The sequence below is a fragment of the Hippopotamus amphibius genome, chromosome 16 (assembly GCF_030028045.1).
Source record: "Hippopotamus amphibius kiboko isolate mHipAmp2 chromosome 16, mHipAmp2.hap2, whole genome shotgun sequence".
Classification (NCBI taxonomy): Eukaryota; Metazoa; Chordata; class Mammalia; order Artiodactyla; family Hippopotamidae; genus Hippopotamus; species Hippopotamus amphibius.
Window position 1 is genome coordinate 28732327 of NC_080201.1, and position 23504 is coordinate 28755830.

At 39.3% G+C, this 23504-nt stretch overlaps 2 protein-coding genes across 7 annotated transcripts in view; one reads left to right on the forward strand and one right to left on the reverse strand.

Annotated features, from left to right (window-relative positions):
* Positions 1 to 14767, reverse strand: part of RSPRY1 (ring finger and SPRY domain containing 1) — a 44244-nt gene extending 29477 nt beyond the window's left edge. Inside the window, exons 1-3 of one of the 3 annotated variants that reach the window (XM_057712860.1) lie at positions 14295 to 14767; positions 13158 to 13193; positions 1468 to 1972 (exon numbers count right to left, since the gene is read on the reverse strand). In XM_057712860.1, coding sequence (XP_057568843.1) covers positions 1468 to 1817 — 350 coding nt within the window. In that variant the 5' untranslated portion in view covers positions 1818 to 1972; positions 13158 to 13193; positions 14295 to 14767. The remainder of the gene's footprint in view (positions 1 to 1467; positions 1973 to 13157; positions 13194 to 14294) is intronic. The other 2 variants (XM_057712858.1, XM_057712859.1) reach the window with 2 other exon arrangements.
* A 170-nt stretch (positions 14768 to 14937) lies between these two features.
* Positions 14938 to 23504, forward strand: part of PSME3IP1 (proteasome activator subunit 3 interacting protein 1) — a 38650-nt gene continuing 30083 nt past the window's right edge. For 2 of the 4 annotated variants that reach the window (XM_057713554.1, XM_057713551.1), the window contains exon 1: positions 15063 to 15234. The gene's annotated coding sequence lies outside the window, so the exon portion shown is untranslated. The other 2 variants (XM_057713552.1, XM_057713553.1) reach the window with 2 other exon arrangements.

Genomic DNA, 23504 nt, shown 5'->3' on the forward strand with positions numbered 1-23504 from the left:
CCCCACACTCTCTTAATCACCCTTTTAAAAAATATAGCAAAGTCTATTCTGTACCTGTTTTTCCAATGGGCTTAAATAACACTGCTGTGGTTTACTTCCTTATTTGGGAAGGACAACTTTTCATTACAATTTCACAGCACGTTTTAAATGTCACCATGAAGAAACTTTATATAACAGCTTCTAGATCCTTGCTTGAATTTAAGGGATGTAAATGGCACAGATTTATATTCAACAGATATTTCCTACAAACATACTAAGATTACATTAAATTAATTCAGACACCAGAACTACGAGTACTTCAAAGACAGGTTTTAGTAAACTTGGGAAGGGCTTTCTGAATTGGTTATGGAGAATATTTTTAAGAACTACCTTTCCCCAGCGTGCTCTATAGCAGATAGAAAAGTATACAAAATAAATTTATTTCTATGAGAAAAAAAATACATCAGATTAATAGGCACAGGTATACCTTGCTTACTATAATTTTTCAGGAAGTAAACAAAACTGTGTTTTTATAAATGTGATTATCAAATATTTAGATACTTAAATATATAATACTAGCAGACTGTGAAGTAAAAAGAACCCAGATAGAACTTTAAAAGAAATACTCTCCTCTGTTGAGCAACTGTTATGCGCAAGGCACATAATAGATACTTTATATATATTTTCTCATGATAATCCTTGTAAGAAAGGTATTATCCTCCTTTTATAGATGAGGAGTCTGAGGCTTAAAGAAGTAATTTACTCAGTGTCATGTAGCTAGTTAAGGGGCTGGGCCAGAATTTGAACCTTTGTCCACCATGGTTCTAAAACCTTTTCCTAACTACTGTGCTATATGGTTAAGTTAAACATTTTTTTTCAACTTGAACCATGCCCTTTAATTTCACTGTTATTCAATCTGGGATTTCGTATTTGGACAAAGCAGGGTGGAAAACAAAACAGGTACAGGTGTGTCCTGCAGTTTCTTTCAATTTACAAGCTTCTCAAGTGATCTCAGAGGGCCAACTAAGGGATGTAAAAGAGGGAGGAGGATGAAAACTCTCCTTGACCTATGTCCTCTCATTGCTGGCCAAAGTTGTGTGCAGTATAAAACAACTCATCTTGAATCTCTGATCAGTGGAGTAGATAGTCAAGCAAGAGTGCATCTTCATGAAACAGTTTCCTCTTGTAGCTTCAACACAAACTCACTCCATATTTACTACATTCCCTAATAAAGATCATAGCTTTAAGTAATGTTTTCTGCTACAGAAATGTTTAGACTTTTCCAGACTGGAATAGATGTCAGCAAATAAAAGCATCAAACTTTATAATTTACTCTGCCATAAGAGGAGAAATAAAATATTCTCCCCTTGCCCTATGAGCAACGAGGCTTGGTGAATATATCTTAATGAACTGAAGGCATCCAAAAGTTACGGTTCCTGGCAGAAGGCTTTTCATTAGATAGGAGGTGACCGTGAGCCAGATACTTACTTATCTACAAGAGTCCGTATGACTGCCAGTGTGTCCAGCACTAGCCCGTCTACATTTTGTTTCTTTCTCCTTGGCTCATGAGGTCCTCGGCCCCTTCTTGGTGGCCGAACAGGGTCCCGGGGTTGGCTCCTCGTGTCCGCAGAGGGTACTGCACTGTTATCGGCCTGCTGCTGCTGGGTGTCAACGCTGTCTTCTGCTCCACTGTCATCTCGGCAGATACAGGAATTACCCATGGTAGAAGTGGCACCTCTAGTCCCCAGGAAGCGGGCTATGTGCTCCTCAAGAGTCAACAGCAGACCCTGGCCAAGGCTTCTGCTCGCTAAGAACACGGCCCAACCAAAGATAATCATTTAGATAGTTTTCAGTTTTCCAAGTACTGTTTTCATAATCTGGAGCTGAGGAACTTGCATCCTATTCGTTTTTAACAACTGAATGCTGAAGAAAGTTGCAGAGGTGATCTCCAACATTATCAATTACAGGGAATCCTGGTCATCCAGTGGCAGTTCTAAAAGAAAAAAAGAAAAGGAAAATGAATCAATGATTCTTGGCTACTCAATTACTCAAACTTTCCTAGTTTGATTTGATAGATATTAGGATTATAATGAAGAATCATCTTTGGTTATTTTTTACAGGTTTCTGATGCAAAGAGGCGTCTTTATATAAGAATTAACAACCAGTGATTCCTTTCTACCATTATAGTATAAAGTTGATTGCTAAACCATATCCTTGTAAATCACAAGAGTTACCACAGATTTTTTAAAAAATATATGCACACTTCTATCTATACTGAAATACGTTAGAAAAATATATGCAATTATTTTAAAGGCTCCTTTTGTGGATTAAAAAAATTCTCTTCTTAATTTAAGTATATGAGAAAACAATGTTTTAAATAAAATATCTAATTACAGATGTTTGTTGTTAAAGTTATGATACATGGGGGAGGATGGATACATGTATATGTATGGCTGAGTTGCTTTGCTGTGCACCTGAAACTATCACAACATTGTTAACTGGCTATACTCCAATATAAAACAAAAAGTTTAAAAGAAGAACAGCAAAAAAGTTATGATACCAATGTGATAGCAAGTGTGATAACATACACTTGATAACAAGGATAATAAAAGGATAGAGTATTCTGTTTAAATTACCCAAGATTTCCCCAGGCCTCTTGAAAATTTACAGAAATCATACAAGTAGTTACAAAGTTTTTCTGTTATGTAAGCAAGACTGTTTGGAAGGTAAATATATATCAGAGGTTACATTTTCACAATGATAAGTTTGTTGCACATCTGCTACAAAGTTAAGAATAGGGATGCACCAAGGATCTTTGAAAATACTAAGCACCTTGTACCAGGAACCAGGCTGGGAGAATAAAGATGAACAAGGCACAGTCTCCATCCTCCAGGAATTTGTGGATGGCCATTCTCATCCCACACAGCATGTTTATAATAATAACAATAATAAAAAAGCCTAGGGGGGGGGCAAAAAAAAAAAAAAAAGCCTAATGATAGAGCCATCTCTTCATTAAGCTGAGGAAATCTGATTAGGTGTAAAAAGAAGTAAAGATTTGGAAGCAGGAGACTAACACGGGGCTAGTAGCAGAAAGTAAAAAATCATGTTGAGACCTGAAGACTAGGACCCACAAGGACACTAACGGACACATGAGGATTAGAGACTGGTGTGTAGTCTCTACTCAACATTCAGATATTTACAAGTAAAGCCTCATATCTTGGGACTTCCCTGGTGGTGCAGTGGATAAGACTCCATGGTCCTAATGCAGGTGGCCCAGGTTTAATCCCTGGTCAGGGAATAGATCCCACATGCATGCCTCAACTAAGAGTTCGAATACCACATCTAAGGAGCCTGCAAGCCGCAACTAAGACCTGGCAGATCCAACTAGATAAACATTTTTTTTTAATTAAAAAACCTCATATCTTAAGCACTGGCTCAGGCATAGACATAAATAAAATAATTTAGTGGGATTAGAAGCAAGAGAAAACTTATTTCTGTTATTTTGGGCAGATTTGTAGCAAATTCTTTTAAATATTTGCCCAGTTTAACTACTGCTCATAGGGGAAAAATGCAAGGAGAAAAACAGACGTAGATAAAAATTCTTCATATGTGTATAATATTCAATCTAATCTAATATGTAGAGAGGAGGAGCGATGGGGGGGGGGGGCAGGGAGGGAGGTAAAGAGAGGAGAGGCAATGGACAGACATCACCTCCCTCCAGACTACCAAGACAGCAATGGCTGAGCCAAGTAACCACAGATGTTCTTGGTTCTCCCAAAAGAGTCAGGCTGTCTTCAAAATTTGGAGATTGTACTTTAAGGATGTGATGAAGTATAGGTAGGAACATGATGCAAGGATTCAGCTGAAAATAACCTTTTAAAAGAGAACACAGTGGGAGTTCCCTGATGGTCTGGTGGTTAGGATTTGGCACATTCACTGCTGTGGCCTGGGTTCAATCCCCGGTCCAGGTTCAATACCTGGTCAGGAAACTGAGATCCCCCAAGCGGTGCACTGAGGCCAAAAATAAACTAGAGAGAAAGGAAGGAAGGAAGAAAGGAAGGAAGGAAGAAGGAAAGAAAGAATACATTTTAAACCAGCAAAGAGTGGAAGTAATACCATACCATTCCCATCACTGCAGGGACCCGGGTATATAATTCCCTCCAGAGGGTAGATAACCAAGAGATTCCAATGCTTCAAAGGAGACAGAAATCAGAAGTAACTCTTTGAAAGGGTCCTTGGTATAAATTTCTATTGATCTTATAAATCATCCTGGTTTCTGAGCAGGACCAAAAAGCAACATTTAAAAAGTGATGCTTTGGCCCTTCTCACAAGAAAGTTCATGGAGAAGGCACAGCTGGAAAAATTTGGATGAGAAGAGGTAAAGAATCCAAGGTTTCTGGCAGGTTTGCCACTGGGCAGTAGCCTAGCTAATATGCCACTGCAGCACTTCCTTGAAATCTTAAATTATTAGATTAAAATTTTTTCATCCATTGATTTTTTAAAATTAATTTTTATTAGAGTACAGTTGCTCTACAACATCGATTTTTAAAAATAAAAAGTGAGAGGGAATTCGCTGGTGGTCCAGTGGTTAGGGCTCTGCATTTCCCACTGCAGGGGGCACAAGTTCTATCCCTGGTAGGGGAACTAAGATCCCACATGCTGCAATGTGGCCAAACAAATAAAAAACCAAAAAACATAAAAATAAAAAATGAATACACATTCGTTTTAAGATCTAAATGCTGTAAAGGTCTTCTCCTTTCTGAAAGGCCTTCTTCATAGCCCATCTCCTTCCCAGAGGTAACCCCTGCTAAAAGCTTCATCAATCTGTTCCACACCTATTATTATGTACTTACAAATTGGCTCTAAAAAAAAACAATTAGGAAATCATATTTTCTATGATTTGCTTTTTCCCCCTTAACAATACATCTTTCTATACCAGTATATATAAAATAACCTCATTCTGTTTAAGGATGTACAGAAATCCATACTCTGGATTATCATAGTTTCTTAACCAGTATGCTAGAAAAGTTTGTGGCTAAGCTAGCTAATACTTTGAGGATGGCAGAAGGGAGTGGTCCAGGATTTGATACAAAGGAACTCTATTTGGTAATGAATTCTCCATCTCCTGGGGAGATGCGCTCTCACTCCAAGTTACCAGAGCAGCATGGAATTCCACTGGCTTCTCTAAAGCTCCAGAGCCTTCCCATGCAATCAGTATGGAAGTTGGGATGGACACGACATGCAAACAGTAGATTTAATCCAACCTGGCACATTAAATTGGGAAAGGCATACCTGAGGAAGGGAGACTAATCAGATACTAAAATAATCGGCAATGATTTGAGAATGTCAAGGTGAGATTAAGTCTCAGAAAATAAAGCCTTGAAGGGGAGAGAAGAGGGGATCCTATAAAGTTACAGTTTAATGCTAACACTTGTGAGCTATTTAGAACAATTAACAAGAAACAATGTTGGGAGTGATTGTAAGGAAAGCAGTGGGTTAAAAAAAAGTTTGTAGACATTGAAAAACCAGTGGAAAAGTGTGAGTCATGATACATACATGATCCGTGAGGATACAATTAACTACCCATGTAGGAGGAATGAGATTCCTATCACAAGCCATATTTGCAAATTCCAACTGAATGAAATTTTTAAATTTAAAAATAAGTATATAAGAAAGAAAGAGAGAGGGAAAGAAAGAAATTTGGTGGATCTCAAATTCTTAAACTTCATTCTATATGAATTATTTTTGCTAAGGCTTATTTAAACTGAATGTAGAATAATTAAATCCATGCAGATTTCCATTTAGCATATTTCAAAGCAAGTGGAAGATATCCAATAATACAGGTATTTCTTAAAAGCTGACTAATTTGGAGGTGTGAAGAATCAAATGTGGTGGGGTTTTTTTGTTTTTTGTTTTTTTCCTATTTCCAAATTGAACTCAAGTATAATTCAGGTCAACTTCTTCCAAAAGAGTCATTTTCCTTAAATGACCTAGAAAATGATGTCAACTACAAAATTTGTTAGAGAAGGAAATGGAGTTAAAAAATACAAATATTTTCAATATTTTAAAACCAAAGACTTTCTTTTTTAAGGGCTAGCTGTAAAGACCCAGGTGTAAAGAAGTTAATTAGGTGGGAGAAGCCATGAGGCATTTCAAAGGAAAGACTATGAAACATATAAGGAAAAAACAACAGCTGTTATCTTTTTTTTTTTTTTTTTTAACTCAGAGAAACATTTTACTTACTAGATTACTGGCTTATTATAAAAGGGTTATTAAAGGATACCAATCAACAGCCAAAAGAAGAGATACAAAGAGCAAGGCATGGGGAAGGGGTGTGAAGCTTCCATACTCTCTCCAGGCAGACCACTCTCCCTGCATCTCCACATGTTCACCAACCCAGAAGCTCCTGTTATCTTTAAATTTTTCTGAAATGAGCACACAGAGTGCTCTTGAGGGTTACCACCAAAAGCAGGACAAATAAGTGAACAAACTGTATGATCTTTCAGATTTACTCAGCCCTAAAAAATGTATAGGTTTTCATCTGGAAATGGTGGTCACTCATGACACTTCTTAGAGACTAAATTGTGAATACTTCAGGCAAAAGACTGGGTGATGAAGCTAAACAATTACACTTTAGACAGTTTTGTTTTATCTCATTCCAAAAAGCATTATGTGGCCCACTTTCTAAGGACCATTGTTTTAAGACAATAACATTCAGTCTACAGATCTTGTACAGGATGCCAGAGGCCACCTACAGTACAGGGCACTGGCTTTGCAGTCAGACAGTTTGGGCACAGGTCCCAGCCCTGCAATATTAACAGCTATGCATTCTAATTACCCTAACTACTGACAGACTTTAAAACATGGAGATAGTAATAGTGCTTACACCTCATAGTAGTTCTGTGAGGATTAAATGAAATAATATGTGTAAAACACATGGCACAGTACCCAACACTTACACTGGATCTCAAAATGCAAGATGTTATTATAAAATGAGCACATAGCTGATCAGAAGTAACTAAATTCCAGGTGGGGGCTCTGGAATAAGATCTGTCTTAACTAAGAGCACTACGATAACTAACAACCTTATCTTTTACAGAACTCATCTACACTGTACTGAAATAATTCCTACTTATCTATACTTTTAGACAAAGAACCTTGGAAAAGATAGTAGCTTAATAATCAACCCCCAAGGTGATGGGCATTAGAATCACTTAGGTACTTCTTAAAATACAAATTCCTGGTTCTACTCCAAATAGCCAGCATCTGAATTTCTAGAATGTAGCCCAGCAGGTGTTTTCTTAAAAGCTCCCCGGATGATTCCGATGGTGGCCAGGTCTGGAAATCACTGTGCTATAGAGCGTAACACAGAAACTGGCACTGTAAGCAGGACCTCCTGACTGAATGAAGGGACAAAGTGAAACACTAAAGGGTGATTCTTCTGGGGTCTAAAAAGTTAATCTCCTTTTCCAGAAAAATGAACTGAGACTATCTTTGAACACAGTCTTTTGGAGAGGTCAGCCAAAATAACCATTAGAATACAGTTACAGGGACTTTCCTGGTGGCACAGTGGTTAAGAATCTGCCTGCCAATGCAGGGGACACAGGTTCGATCCCTGGTCTGGGAAGATCCCACATACTGCGGAGCAACTAAGGCCGTGTGCCACAACTACTGAGCCCACATGCCACAACTACTGAAGCCCATGTGCCTGGAGCCTGTGCTCTGCAACAAGAGAAGCTGCCACAATGAGAAGCCCCTGCTCGCTGCAACTAGAGAAAGCCCACACACAGCAACAAAGACCCAAAGCAGCCAATAAAAATAAGATAAAAAACAATAGTTACTTCCATTAGTGATTATGTACAGTACATACCAACACAATGAATAAAACAGCTGCCTATATTTCCCACCACATCCATCCTATGAAGCATCATACTGGACCTACACGGTACCCTGCTTACGGGCAATGTTATCCAAAGGCTGACAGACTGAATAGAATGGAAAATGAATAAGACTAGAGATTGTGTAAAGGCAACACATTTGTAATACCTATATACTTCACCTTAACTTTGAAGACTACTTAGCATTAGATGGTCAAGTCAGTTCTGAAACCAAAAAAAACTAGTCACATAATTTAAATATATACAACTACCAGATCTGCAGCTGTGGCAATCATCAACTGATTTCATGATAGTGATGGCATTGGGTGCCACTGCTTAGTAAAAATACTTTTCTTACCATCTAAACGGTAATGCTTTTTAAATCATTACACTGTTCATAACCATTTTGTTAAAAGGGCATAATTACAATCAAACATTTTTCTTTGCAAATCTATTTCTCTGAAGTGTAGTATTATTTATTTTTATCCTCCCCTTTTGAAAAAAATAGACTATTCTTTCCATTTCTTTATCATTTATGATTTATTAATTTTACATTGTATATGTTTTAAAGCTTCTCTGAGAGGGGAAAAAAATCAAACTTGGCCTCTCAGTAAGTTTAGTGTTAAAGCAGTGAGGTCTGGTACTCAAAACAGAGACCTCTACCATCATAAACAGCTCACCACAGAGACATCTGCCAACTGGTCTAACCCTCTCTAACTAATGGTCCAGGAATCAATGATTCATCTCTTCAAATATTTGCTTGCATTCAATCATAATACAGCTCAGTGACTTTAAGAATACTTTCTTTTCTTTGAAAATAAGACTTTGGGATTGTGCTGCCAAGAAAGGAGAGGCTGGTTAAATGAGTGACCATAGGAAGAAAAACCAAACTTTGGGCATAAAATTACTATTGCTGTTATCTTTACCTCATTGTTCCAAAATAGTGGATGCAGCACTTTTTTCCTATCCACAGCCCCAAGGCTAAATTATAAAGCATGAACAATAACAATATATAATACATTGGAAATTTTAATGATTTTCTCTCCTTAGAAAATGTTCTGAATTTTTTCCCCTAAGACAGTGAATGCATTACAAGTGATAGCTTCTAGTGTAATGTTTACTATGCCCCTCCAACATTTTATTATGAAAAATTTCAAACATACAGCAAAGCTGAATTTTACAGTGAATTAATACTCACCACCTGGATTCTACCATTTACATTTTACTATACTTGTTTTTATCACATCTCTACCCATCATCAATCCACCTATTTTTTTTCCCTGATGCATTTCAAAGGCATCAGTATGCTTAGCCCTAAAATATACAGCATGCACATCACTAACTGGACTTCAATATGTTTTGAGGTTACATTTACATACAACAAAATTTCCAAGTCTTAAGCATGTATGTGCTGAACTTTGTCTAGTGCATATACCTGTATAGCTCAAACCCTATCAAGACAGGGAAACTTACCCAGAAACATATTTGCTTTTAAGATATCCTGCAGGACACCCCAAAGACCACAATTTTCTTGTGTTTAAACAGGGAAAACTTGGAGGTCAACAAGACTATTTGGTAGCACAATAAGTAGATAAGAAAGGTGTATTGTATATCAAAGTACACTTGCCATTTGAAACAGAAACCACCTAAAGACATTTTAACAAGAGCATTTTTTGTCTCTAGACTCTAAGGTATCTGATGTTCAGGGGAAAGGGAAGGGAAAGATTGTGAAATATTTGGTTGGAACTTCACTTTTCCCCTAAAAGGAAACGCAGCTCGGATAAGATATTTTTACCTGTCACTCAGGTGTCCAAAACTATCTGTCTGCAGTGGCACTGAGCACTTGAGGTTTAAGTCACATAGGGATTCTTATCCCCTGGATTGTAACCTTCGAATTGTCTGGGAAAAGCACTGAATGATTCTGATACTTCTTTTATGCACTGATGTTGGTTTAAGAATGTACATCTTTGAGGGAAAAGTATATAATTTTTCTGGTTGAACAGTTAGAGGAGGAGTATTTAGGGCTAGGACAGAGTAAGGGATTTCCAGAAGCAAATAACAGTAAAAAAGAGGGGGAAAAAAAAAAAAAAGGAGAAATGAATAATCCCTGCTGCCTGGAATCAAAGCTTGAAAAATTTGCCTTGGACCCAAAAAGGAAATGCTAAGGAAGAACTGAGGTAAGTGCTAATGATGGCTGCCATACAGAGGAGAAAAACAAATGTAATACTCCATGCTATTTGGGATTTTCACCTCCAGGAGACCGAATAACAGGAAATAATATGGATGTGTCATTCAAACACATACATGATTCACAAATCTGAAAGATTTTCCTGTTACAGAAAACTCTTTGTTATTACGAAAAGCAAACAAAATGTGTAAACAGCATGAATAGCAACACTTTCCTTAATGAGATCTACTTAAAACGGTGTCTGAAAACACTCAAGTGCACACTCAACTGTATACCTACCAGAACCTAACAGGTATTCAATAAGTATTTTAAGTGAGTTTATTCTAAAATCTGTAAAAAAGTATTTATCTCTTTGAAAAGCTGAGACAACATCACTGAATAAATATGAATCCAATGCTTATATGCCAGGCATAGAGCAAAGATGAAAAAGGGTCCCTCATGCTCTGCTTAAAGGCATGAAGGACAGCGGCAGACAACAGAGTACCCAACCCATAATATAGCACCTGCCATAGTAGCCTGGGCATATAGTGTCAGGTTTGCTCAGAGAAGGCCTCTCACTCCACCATTTTTCCAGTGGAAAAGGAATTTAGTAACATTCAAGTGACTCTGTAGGAGCAAGTTTTTAGGTGACTATATATATCAGCATCAGCAAGGGGGAATGAGGGATTTATATTTGTACTGCAACACACTCATGTCTTAAATGATAAGCCAAAATATTATTGGTACAAATATCCCTGACCACACAGTGAAAGGTTAACTGAAAGTCCATAATTCTATTGACAAAGACGAAGCTAACAGTAACTCTGATGAGAAAGAGGAAGCACAATGAAAGACCAAGATCAACTTGAGACAATACTGATGATGCATCCCAAATAAGCACCCTTCCTGAATACTGCAGGAATCCCCATTCTGCATATGACACTGGTGCCAAGTTTCCCACGACAGTACTTTCTGGGAGAAAAAGGTATTAGAGACAACTGTAAGCTCTAATGTTGTGTTATTTTTGGCTTATGAATATCATGTTTCAGTAATCCTTAATAATTCACTTGGCAGGTTATCAACAAGTAGCCTTTAGGCATAGGTAAGTATGAACAACTATGAAGCAATAAGAATTGAAAAAAAGCAGCTACGCTTTCAACAAGGAGGGCGGGGTAGGAGCCATACTCTGAGAATCACTGCATTAAAGGAGCACAGAGGAGGAAACAATTCTTCAGGAGGTAGAAGGGGTACGAAAAAAAAATTAACACTGAAACATTAAACTGAGGTAATAATAAACCTGCCGAGTAAGGTATTTCAAAACCATCTGCTTTATGTGTATAAGACCCATGAAATTATGCTTGGAAATTATAATTTCAAGCAGTAAGAAAGCTACATGCAGGGTTCATTCCTTAAACTTAAGGAGTGCATCAATCCTTTGCTGTCTCAAATGCATTCTTAGTTTTCAAAAGCTTAGAGAGGGAGAAAGGGGAATATTCTCTAAGAGCTCATCACTATTTATAAGATAACTTTACCTCATTTAGCCTTGTATACATCATAGTTATCTACAGTTAAACATGCTTTTACATATTGAACCAGCAAGCATTCCCTTTTGGAATGGACACCGGGAATAAAATATAACAAATACCGTACTTTTTTTCTAATCATAAAGGTTGGCAAGAAAACGATTTCAAAAGCTGACCTACTGAACAGATAAAAGAGGGAACATATTCACTCTTTTGCATTCCTAAAAGTTGTGAAAGTCTCCTCCTAAGGTTGCGGCCCAAATTATGGCAGTCACTACTTCATAACTACTGTGTTTTTCAATTTTCTAATTTGCATACCAGGAAAAAACTATCCAAATTCAATGGTAAATGCCTTGAAAATGCCCAAATATTTGAAGAGAAGTTAAATAGATAGTTTACTACCCACCCCCCACCCCAACTCTTTTGAAATAGATTACTGGTTCTACTGTAGTTCCTGTCTGTGATGCCTCGTGACTTTTCACTTACTTTTGCAACCCTATGACTGTCACATCCTACTTTACAAGAATCCCACCACAAAACAGATCTCCAATTTAAAGTAGTGTAATAGTGATTACCCTCTTTAAGAATTCCTAATAATTTCTCAAACTATATAGGTAGTAGATTATCCAAGAGAATTGTATTTTAAAGAATGCAAAGTGACTTCTCATTTCATTATAACAAATTACTTCATTATTAGGAAAAGCATAGGCAATTCTTGATAGACTGAATTAAGCTCATGAGTTGAAATAGACTGTAATAAATTCACTTTAGGAACACACAATGATTTTTTGTTGTTATTCTCTTGTCAAAACATACTTCAGAGTTGTTTTCCCCATTCACACAGAATAGTATATTACGACACAAAATGCTAAGTTTTTATTAGCATTTTGATTGATTTGATTGGCCTTGATTCTTGGCCAATTTACTAAGTGAAAAATTATTTTGCTGACAAAGCAGAAAAGCTCCACTTCCTATAATCAATAATGTAAAAATAATCACAGAGTACAGAAATAATGAAGGGTTTGTGAAAACAGCAAAAGCAGGACACAGACATTAAGTAGTAGGCCCGGACAATATGTATCCTGGGAACCAGAAAGCTCACAAAATTACCACAGTGATTTTTTTCAAAAAAAGACTCATGGAACATGAGATTAGAAAAACAGGAAATTCAAGTCGGCTTTTTGTTTAAAACAAAACAAAACAAAACAAAAAAAACCCTTCAAAAATCACAAATTACTCAATATTTGTTAAACCAGTTCTAACAAATGCAACTAACCAAAAATTAGGAAAACGTCATACATGGCCACAAGTACTTATAACCTCACAGAGGGAGCTACAAAGCAGGATGTCATCCCAGGAAATGCAAACTATATATGGTGAAAAGTAGAAAGAGCCATTGTGGAAGAGAAATTTAAAAGCAATTGCTAATGCACCTCATAATCTACAGTTGGGGCTTCTACAGGAAAGCAAAATATTCATGGAAAAAAAAGAGTTCTCATTTATAAAATCACAACTGGGGGAGGAAACATGACATCCTGTAGACATCCAAAGGCCACAAATACATTTACATGGAAAAAGGGGAGGTAGTTTACAATATTGAGATCAAATTACCTGGAGGAAAATTTCAGCTGTCAGAAAAAAGAATTCCTGAAGGAAAAGATTATATCATAGTGCTATCTGCTGCCAGTACCATCAGAAGTTCAAAGTAAATTAAAACTCTGGGAGCAAAACTGGAAATCCCTCCACCCCCATTTAAGCAGGGGTTGAAATCATGGGTTTAGATAGTATGACCTAAAAAGCTGTAAACCTTGAAGCTTTCAGTACAACAAGGCTCCCAGCACTCCATAGGTGATCAACAACTGTATTAATGCTAATCCCTTACATCTACATACTGCCTTACAGTTTAGAAAGTGCCTTCACTTTCATTCCTCAACAGCAACCCCTCTGATGGTAGAATCACAATACTTCACTTTCACACAGCTTGTAGTCTGTAAAGTACTTTCACACACTGTGTTATCTTACAGAAGAGACCCAAGGAGGTTAAGGAGGAGGAGATGGTAGGCAAGGGGCCTGGACAACCCCGGGACTCTATTCAGTCAATTAAATAGCCACTTCTAACCTTTAGAAGTTCAAAGTACAACACTCCAGGGGGAGCAACCTCATTCAGACAGCTATACAGGGCAGAACTGCAGAGTCTCTGTGGACCATTTCTGTCTCGATCCACATCCCCAAAGACAGAGAAACTGAGGTAGCAGGTAGAACAAAAGCCTGATCTGGAGCCACACAGGGAGTGTTGGTGGGACGGGCTTCCCCCACTCCACCTGCACTGTGCCCAGAAGCGGCTGAATCCTGTGTTTGAGAGGAAAACCCTTGCCATTCCCGCTTCCCTCTCACTATTCCCCACCCGGGCTTTCCTATGGATGGGGCTCTCTTCATCCCGGAACCGCGCAACGAATCCCCTCTCCCCAGGCCCGTACCCATCTTTTCACATCAGGCCTCCGAGGTAGGAGAATCTGCCTCGCTCTGGCTCCCAACTCCTAGCTTCTCTCTCTGAGACGTCTCTTGACCCCCAAGGCACGTGTAAGTCTCCCCGGCAATGGTCTATCTCCCACTCGTACCACCTAAACCTCGAACTCCACAAAAGGAAACCCTTCCCAAGCGTCCTCCCATCTACCTCTTCCACTCTAAGGCACCCCTGAGGAGCACCCCCAAATATCAGGAGCCTCCCAGGAGCTACCTGCCTCTCACCTGGGCCCCTTAAGCCGCGGCCTCCTCAGAAGGGCGACCCCCAACAGCCTCCTCGGTCAAGACCCCCCTGAAGGGGGAACGCCCTCTTCCAGGAACCTCTCCGGGTGCCGTCAGCACGGGCCTCGCTGGAGAACCTCCGGGCTGTTTCCTGGGCTCTGCCCAACGCCACCCGCTCCCAGGCCCCTTCTCGGAACCTTCCCCCGGCCCCAGTCCGGCTTCCCCACCGCAGTCTCGGGCGGCTGTTCCCCTCTCTCACGGACGTCCCCAGCCCTGGGACTCCCCCCGCTCTGCGTCCCCAGGGGCTTCCCGGAGCAGCGCGGCTGCGCTGCGGCACTGACTTTCTCCAGCTCCCGGGCCCACCCGAGGGAGGGGGCAGCGGCGGCGGCGGCGCGACTCCTTTGTGACAGGTCCGAGAGAGCGGTAAAGATGGACGCGAGGCCACGGCGCTGCCATTACGTGCTGGGCCCACCCCCGCTTCGTACCGCCCCAGCCCTCCCTCAGTCCCCTAGGAAACGCCCCTTCTTCGGTGGCCAGCCCTCTTTATGACAGCCAATCATCTTTCAGGGCCGGTATCACGTGACATCACGGCTCGGCCCGCCCCCCTGGGGGGAACTGGCCAGTCCCCTTGCTGTAGGGTGGCTGGCCCAATCAAGTCTCTCCCGCTATCTTTCCAGGCAGCGGATTTCCATCTATCTCCTGGGGAGGAAGAGAGGTGCGGATTGGGTTGCGTCGCCGGAAGCGGGGCGGAGCTTCGTTGTGGCGGTGAGGAAAAGGGAAACCGTAAAGGGTCGAAAGAAATACAAAAGCAGAGGCTATTTTCTTGCTTTCTTTCTGTTTTTACTTTCTTTCATTTTCTTTTTTCTTACGAGCGAGCGGCCTTCGCGGTGGCGGTTTGGGGTGGGCGCCGCGGAAGTGAGGGGGTCTCGCCTCCCGCACGCTGGTAGGTGAGCGCGGCCTGGGCCCTGGCCAGACAGCGAGAGCTGGGCTTCAGCTTCCTGGCTCAGGAGGTGGGGGGCTGCGTCCGACGTGAGGTTTAGGGCCAGGCGTGCCCTCCAGTCTGCGCTCTCGCCCAGTGTTCTGAGTCACCGGGGACGGGGGCTTGCGGGGCCCAGCCTGAGGGAAGTCAAGGGAGCCCGCCGGAATGCCTCCAGGTCCTGTGGAGGAGGATGCCGACCTTTTCAAGCGGTCCTGGAACTTTGGGCCTCTTGTCGGCTCCCCTCTATCTCTTCTGCCAGGTGCGGCCACCCAGGCTGCAAGTGAGGAGCGGGCTCTCTCCCAGAGGTCTTGGAACGGCTCCAGGCTACTCAGGAGATGTGGGGGTGCCTGGTTGAAAATGATTTGAGTCACAGAATTAGTGTAGGATGGGAAGCCTTTATTATGTACCATGTACCAATCGCTGTGCTCAGTGCAGTTTCTTCCAATAGAAAACAATTAGGTGTTCTCGTTTTGCAGAAAACTTAGCAAACTAAGACCAAGGGTTGAAGCGTCTTGTCTGAGAGTTGCTGGCCCAGGTAAATGTCAGGGCTCATGGCGAGAAAGGGGGAGACCTGTTCGTTCACAGCACTGGTTCTTAAACTAGTAGAAAACAAGAGCTTCTGCGGCGCTTTTAAAATGCAAATTCTCGGACCCCGCCCCAGATAGTCGGACTCAAGTCTTGAGTGGGACGCAGGAAGGCAAGTGTGGGTCTGGTGGTCAGAATTCCCAATGGCCTCTTGTGTACGAGCTGTTGGGTAAGATTTATTGATAATTCAGCTGTTTGCCTTATTGCTGTGTTAACAAGGACCCTATAAAGTGGGAATTCGTGTGTAGGCTCCTTTTTGATACAGGGAATTGAGCTGAGAAAAAAGGCAGCTTTTACAGCCTTTCAAATAGAGCTTGAGATTAACAATTTGTAAGGGTCTGAAAGCGTAGGCTGCCCAATTATCTTTCTCACCTGAGGTCTTGTTTCCTTTACCCGCCCATGGGGAAATTCTTCGTGGTGTAAGAAAGGAAGAATTATGACAATACCATTTACCTGGGTAGCAGTCTTCCCCTTTACCTTCTATACAACCTTGCTGTTTTGGTTAGAATCAAGCTGCTGCGTCAGAGATTGAAAACCACGTAACTGGTAAATGAAGTAGTTTAAGTGCATGGTTCAGCCGTAGGCTCAATTATAGTGTAATTATGTCTTCGTGGCAGCTAAATTAAGCACTTGCAGTGTGCTCACTATTGATCACCTTTTGAACATGCTTTGTCTTCTCAATTATGATCTGTTTCACTTTTTACTGTAGGATGTGTTTTACAGATTATTTTGTCTTTGTGTTTGGTTTTCTGCATTTTCATTATGATGTATGCTACTATGGATTTGTTTCTGTTCAGTTTGTTTGGTATTTATTACACTTGAATTTGTGGATTGGTGTCTTTCATTAGTTCTTTAAAATTCTTAGCCGTTTTATATTCATGTATTGCTTCTGCCCCATTATTTATCTTACTTCTTTACTGATTTAACATAGACCTTTTCACTCTCTTCTTTATGCCTCTTACTCTTTTTTTTTTACTTTCTTTTTATTTTTCTATACTCTATCCTGGATAATTTCTTCTTTATTAATTATCTCATAAATTGTTTCTAATCTGTTACTAAACACCAGTTGCAATCTTAAATTCAGTTATTGCATCTTTTAGTTACTGGCGTTCTATTTTTTTTTTCAAATGTGCCATGCCACTGTCTTAGTTTCTTATTGTCCGCTATTAATTTTGAGGGTTGGTTTTTATTTCTTTAAACATGGTAAGCATAGTTGTTTTGTAATTTATATGTGTTAATTCCACTGTGTGAATTTCCTTTGGGTCCGTTTCTGTGGCCCATTATTCCTGCTTTTTTTCTTACCAGTTCACCTTCACCTTGATGGTGTAGTTCTTTGGGGTACCAGATTAAGATGGAGAAAGAGGTGGTTATCAGATTCCACACACCCTGTGTAGGCTCTCTGATTTTGACTTTTGCTTTGCAAGGGCACCAAAACAGCAGCTTTCAAGACCAGAGAAATCCTCGGGATGAAAATCAGTGTGAATATTGGGCTTAATTTCTGGTTTTCACCTTGTCTTGGATTTTTGGCCAAATTCTTTACTATCTTGTTAGCTTTTCTATTTGTTTAAGAATGCTTTGAAACATTTCTTCCGGTTTTAGTTATCATAGAGGTAGGGGATTGGTCTCAATTATGTAGCCCACTATTTCTGGGAATGAAAGCCCCCTTTGATTTTGATTTTAGAATGTGAAATTTGTCATGTCAGGCAACCTTGAGTTAAAGATTTTTTTTTTAATATATCTAAAACTTCCACCACTTTTCACCTGTGCAGTGTCATAGCTGCTATCAAAATTAAGCTTCCCTGGTGCTTTTTTCTAGTCTTCCTTCTCTGAACTCCTTAGTGCTAAACTTCTGTTACAGTATTTAACCTCATTCTACATTTCCTTAAATTGCTCATGTACCAAGCTTCTCTCTTTTATTGAATGCAAATTCCTCACTTGCTAAAAAGTAGTGCCAGTTTAGTATCTAGCACTTTGCCTTGCACATAATAGGTTCCCTGTAAAGATTTACTTCAAAAATATAACTGAATGAGTTAGTGGGCCTTGTATGTTTGGTGTAATGTAATGCCTTTTTTTTTTTTTTAATTTGCTCTTAGAAGATACATAAAGCCTGGAGGGTGGGGGTGGGAGGGAGTATGATTTAGTGTGGGTTAAGTTCCAAGGTCAGCCTAGATGGAAAAATAGTGTGTAATCAAATCTATCCTCAAAGGTCTTTTAGAGAGGCACCATGTTGGATGTAGGTATACCAGTGCAGCAAAATTCCACCATGGCCAGATTTTCCTCCAGCTTCGAAACAGATGCTGTTTTTCTTCCTTTGAGTTGGTTTGCATTTAGGAATCACAATGTGTAAAAAATATAATATTAGAATCATACATAGTGAGGGAAGTATTTATGCTCTGGGAAGCACACGTGAATTGGGGAGCTGAGAATCAGCTAAGGGAACCAATATTTAAGTTAGTTCTCTCTTTTTTTCTTCCAGTGGTTAAAGATGAATTCAAGGTAAATGCACATATGATGAGACTCTGTTCTTGTGCTATGGAAAGATAAATGTATATTTAGGTTTTTTTTTAAACTTTTAATTGCATGTGTTTTTTAGATGCCTAGACAACCAGAAGGTTACTTCACATTGCTCCTCACAGTAAACATTCTAAATATAAATTACATTGCTTATGCTGTGCCCTCATTTTTAGATTTTTTTAGTCCCCTTTTTTACTCTCCTTTAGTATCCTTTGTAGGTAAATAATCCTCAGTGTTAGAAGAGTGACTGAGGATTACTTTGTCTAGTAATAAGTGCTAACAGAGTGTTCTCTGTTAGTAGTTGTCATTCCCTGAAGTTTTATAATTTAGGAAAGTTGGCTTGATCTAAATTACTGTAGCTTGGTACAAGTGCCTTCTGGCCAGAAAGCAGTCTTTATTTGGAATATTTTTGAGCTTGCCAGATGGCAAATTCCTCTTAGTTGCTGTCCTGCATTTTGAAATCCCATGTGACTTGAACATCAGGATAAAAATGTTGGAAGAGCATTACTTAAGTATATTTACTGACAGAAAGAAAGTGGATTGGCCTATTGTTTTTGCTCCCCAAAGGGAGGCCTCAGAACACTGTAACACAAAGATGTGATCCTCCCAGTGTATTTTTACATGTACAGTGTGTCTAATGTTAGAAATTAAGAGGGTATAGTGGCCAATGACATAAACACTTAAGTAGTCCGCCATCACAAAATTCAGTTCCATAAGAAACCAGATCTCATTAACTTGTATCATTGCACGAGCTAAATGGAATAATTTTCAGGTCAGCAATGGCAATTGGCAATTATTTTGGGAGCAGCAGTGTAAGTTTTGTTTTTTAAAACTGGTGTAGTGTGCTGTGTATGAGTCCATTTTTTCCCACCAACCTGGAAATTAAATACTACAGTCTCCAGTACAAACACAGCAGTGCAGTGTTTAACATTTACTTCAGCTTGAAATATAAGAACTTTGTTTCTTTGGCTGTCAAGCAAATTTGGAAACTGTTTTATATTTGCGTCAGTTTGAAACTTTTAAGTTGGGACAAAGTGATTTTGGTATGGTTTTGGTTTTCCATGAATTCCCTATTTGAAGAACTTAAATAATCCTTTTAAAAGTAATTTAATGTTTAGTTTCATAGTTAAACTTGAGTCACCATGAAAAAAAGCTATGTGAGTAAAGGAAAGTTGACAGCATTTATTCTTTCTAAAATTAAACACAGTAAGGACTAAATAAACACTCTCAATGTAAATCCTCTTCTTTCCTAAATGAATTTTTATAATTAGATCCCAGACCCTTGGGGTTTTGTTTGTGTTTTGTTTTGTTTTAAATTATCCTAGCAAACAAGAGGAAAAGAAGAGACTTGTGAAAATTTAGATACGCTGTAGGAATTAGAAATACACACTTTTAACAAAGGGAGATCAACTCGATGATGGACGATGCCTTAGAGGGCAGGGTCGGGGAGGGTTGGGGGGAGTTGGAGGGAGGGAGGGAATGAATATGGGGATATGTGTATAAATACAGCTGCTTGACTTTGGTGTACCTCAAAAACTGGTGCAAGAGTGTAAAGTAATTATATTCCAATAAAAAAAAAAGAAATACACACTTTAATTTCTCATTTCTCTATCTTCTTCCAGAAGAAGGTAAATAAGTTGCAGGTACTTATGACCTTTCTGTTGCAGAATTAACAGTCAGTGAATGTTGGACTCTTCAGAGAAAAATGCTTTGTGTGGGAAATATTTATTGCTTAGTGTAAGAGAGCATTTTTTTAGTCAGTTGAAATTAAAGGAAAGTAGCAAGGGTTTTTTTTTTTAAGAGTTATTCTTGAAGAAGACGTCAGTTATCTAATATAGTCAGTTATCTAATATAGTAACGTGATGTAATCTTAGGTCCTGTGTTTCCTATTGCATAAGTTGTATAATGTTTGAATAGAATTCCCTATGGGACAAAGACACTTCAGTGAATACTTGTTTAATGACTACCATTTTCTATAATTTATAGTTGAACAGTATCTCAGAATATTCACATGAGTACATTCCTCCCTGCTCAAATTCTTCAAATCTTTTCCATGGTTGGTTTATTTAATGTCTTTCTTTCTTTCTTCTATTTGGCTGTGTTGGTTCTTCGTTGCTGCGCTCATAGGCTTTCTCTACTTGTGGACAGCGGGCTTCTCACTGCTGTGACCTCCCTCATTGTGGAGCATAGGCTCTAGGCACGAGGGCTTCAGTAGTCATGGCACGTGGGCTCCAGAGCGCAGGCTCAGTAGTTGTGGTACACGGGCTTAGTTGCTCTGTGGCATGTGGGATCTTCCTGGACCAGGGATTGAACCTGTGTCCCCTGCATTGGCAGGCAGATTCTTAACCGCTGTGCCACCAGGGAAGCCCAGTATTTCTTATATATTTAATATATACCAGCCTGTGCTAATAAGCACTGCAGATACAAAGAGCTGTTGGAATAATCATAAATGATAAAACACAATGGATAAGTTCTATAGTAGAGTTATAAATAGCTGGAATGGGGGCCGGAGGAGAAATAGGGAGACTAATGGAATGTTCTTGCAGCTTATGCAAGATGAGGCCCTGAAAAGAAGAAATTAGAAAGGAAAGGACTCTTCTCTTAAAGAGAGGATGAATCAGAAAGAGATCATTATGAGGTAGAAACAACAGAACTTGGTGAGTGGTGAGATGTAAGGGAATAAGGAAAAAGGAGTCAGGTTTTCAGCCTGGGAAATTGGATTGATCCATATTTATGCTCTTCATTACTGCCTCTCACCTGTACTGTTCACTTTGGTAATACATCACATACACTATTATCCAGTACTAACTAGTGCAAGAGTACTAACTCTTAAAGTTTATTTTCTTTAGGCACCCCATAGAATTTGGCACAGTGCTGGACACAGAGTTCAGCATTCTGCACAATTTTGAGTTTATTTAAATCGAATTAATAATAAAACAGTAAGAGAGAGAACCACAGTAAAGGGGAAATACAGAATTACCAAATAAGTATACATGTACGTTTTTCCTAATTTCTCTCAGTTTGATGTGGTCTCTTTCCCACTTCACGTCATGATTGTTTGTGTCACTGATTTATTTCTCCTCTACTCCTTGAGCACAGACTGTATTTCCCTCACTCCCATAACTAGAGCTTAGCATAGCACTTTGTAGTAACGGTAAACTACTTTCAAAGCAATTTTTTAAAATAAATTTATTTATTTATTTTGTTTGGTTATTGACTGCGTTGGGTCTTTGTTGCTGCACATGGGCTTTCTCTAGTTGTGGCGAGTGGGAGCTATTCTTCATTGTGGTGCACGGGCTCCTCTTATGGAGCACGGGCCCTAGGCGAGTGGGCTTCAGTAGTTGTGGTGCGTGGGCTTAGTTGCGCCACAGCATATGGGATTTTCCCCGCAGCAGGGCTTGAACCCATGTGCCCTGCGTTGGTAGGTGGATTCTTAACCACTGCGCCACTTAGAAAGTCCCCCAAAGCATTTTTAAGCAGGCGCCAAATACTGTGCTAAGTGTTTTACATGAATTTTCTTGTTTATCCTTACGAAAGCTTTATGATGTGCAGTACTATTTTAATCCCCATTGGTGAGTGCAGTCTGTGGATTAGGACACTAAGGCTCAGAGAAGTTAAGTGACTTGCCCAGGATCATACAACTTATAAGTGACAGAACCGAGGTCTCTTGGTCTCAGAGTCTGTAGTCTTCATCATTACCTGTACTCCCTCTTGTAAGCAGACTGCAACAGAACGTATTTGTTGTATATTGATTGAATTAGATTAGGTTGTAGTGAAAGGTGAAGTTAAGCTGACTTATTGGCAATATTTATTGACAGTGAAGTTTGGAATTCTGAAAAGACCTGTAGAAGAAGTATTCTGAATATTATCCAGAATACTCAGTTGTTCATAAACATTTTCTGTCCTTTGACCTCTCCTACTATAGAAATTAATTAACCAGAGGGCCACTGGTGGCACTGGCAGCAAGAAGGGAACAATAATAGTTGAAGTGCCAGGGAATGAGGACCTATGGAAGATGTGCAAATTGGAAAAAAGAAATGGATAAAGCAGTCTGTCATTAAGCTTGGCCCTTTTAAACTCACAGAAATTTATTATAATTAGATGCAGCCATCTCGTTTTATTTTGGGAATGAGGAAATGTCAGGATTATATTAGCTTTAAAGAACAGATTTTTACAGGTGTTCACTAGTTTTGATTGTGTGACTGTTTTCTCTGGAAACCCATGGAAAGAAGTAAAGTTTCTCTGTCAAATTTTAAATCCATTGCCTTTAAATTTCCTTTTTTTAAAAAATGTGCTTCTGCATTGTTTTCATTTTCATTAACCAGCGGTTAACAGTGATTCTTGGTCTCGTCCTTACGTGTGCAAGATGGGGAAACGGCACAGACTAAACTCTTTGGGTAGAAGTTGAATTCTAACACTTCTGAGAAAAAAATTGATGAAAAGGAGAGTTAACAGTGTCTTGGAATCCCATAGACTTGTCTTTTCCCGAAAGTAATTGATAAATGTTGGGAAGATTCTTATTTCTCTAGAGTTTCAGATTCAAATTCAAACCCCTGTTTACGTGTATCCTAAGGGCTTTGTCCCTTGAATTTCAGGGATCTTTGTTAAAGTTAAATGAAGGTAAGTTCTTCTTTTTCCAAAAACTCAATAGGCTATGAAAATTAAATAAATGGTTTTACTTCCTTAATTTGTATTATAAGAATAAATCTTAAGAGTCTCTGAATTCTTATTTAGATGGACACGTAAGATTCTAGGTTTTTAGTTTGGCATATTGGAAGAGTTCTTTCAGTATTAACATATTTTCATTTTTTAAGTGTAACGAGATGGCATACCAGTTGCATAACCATATCCTAAAATTTATTTCCCAGGTTTAAATCATATGCAGTTTGTTAAGTTCACTGCTTTGAGACACTTTTTTCTCTTATAAGATTACAGGAACTAGGAGTGTTTGACCTAGAAAAACAACAAATGAGAAAAATGGGAGTTGTCTTCAAACAACTGAAGCATTGTCATGTTAGAAAAGGGATTTGGCTCATTTTGTGTAGTCCCAGTGGATTGAACCTGTGTGTGCAATTTATAGAGAGACAGATATCAGTTCAGTTTAAGGAAGAACTATCCTACCAGTCAGATCTGCT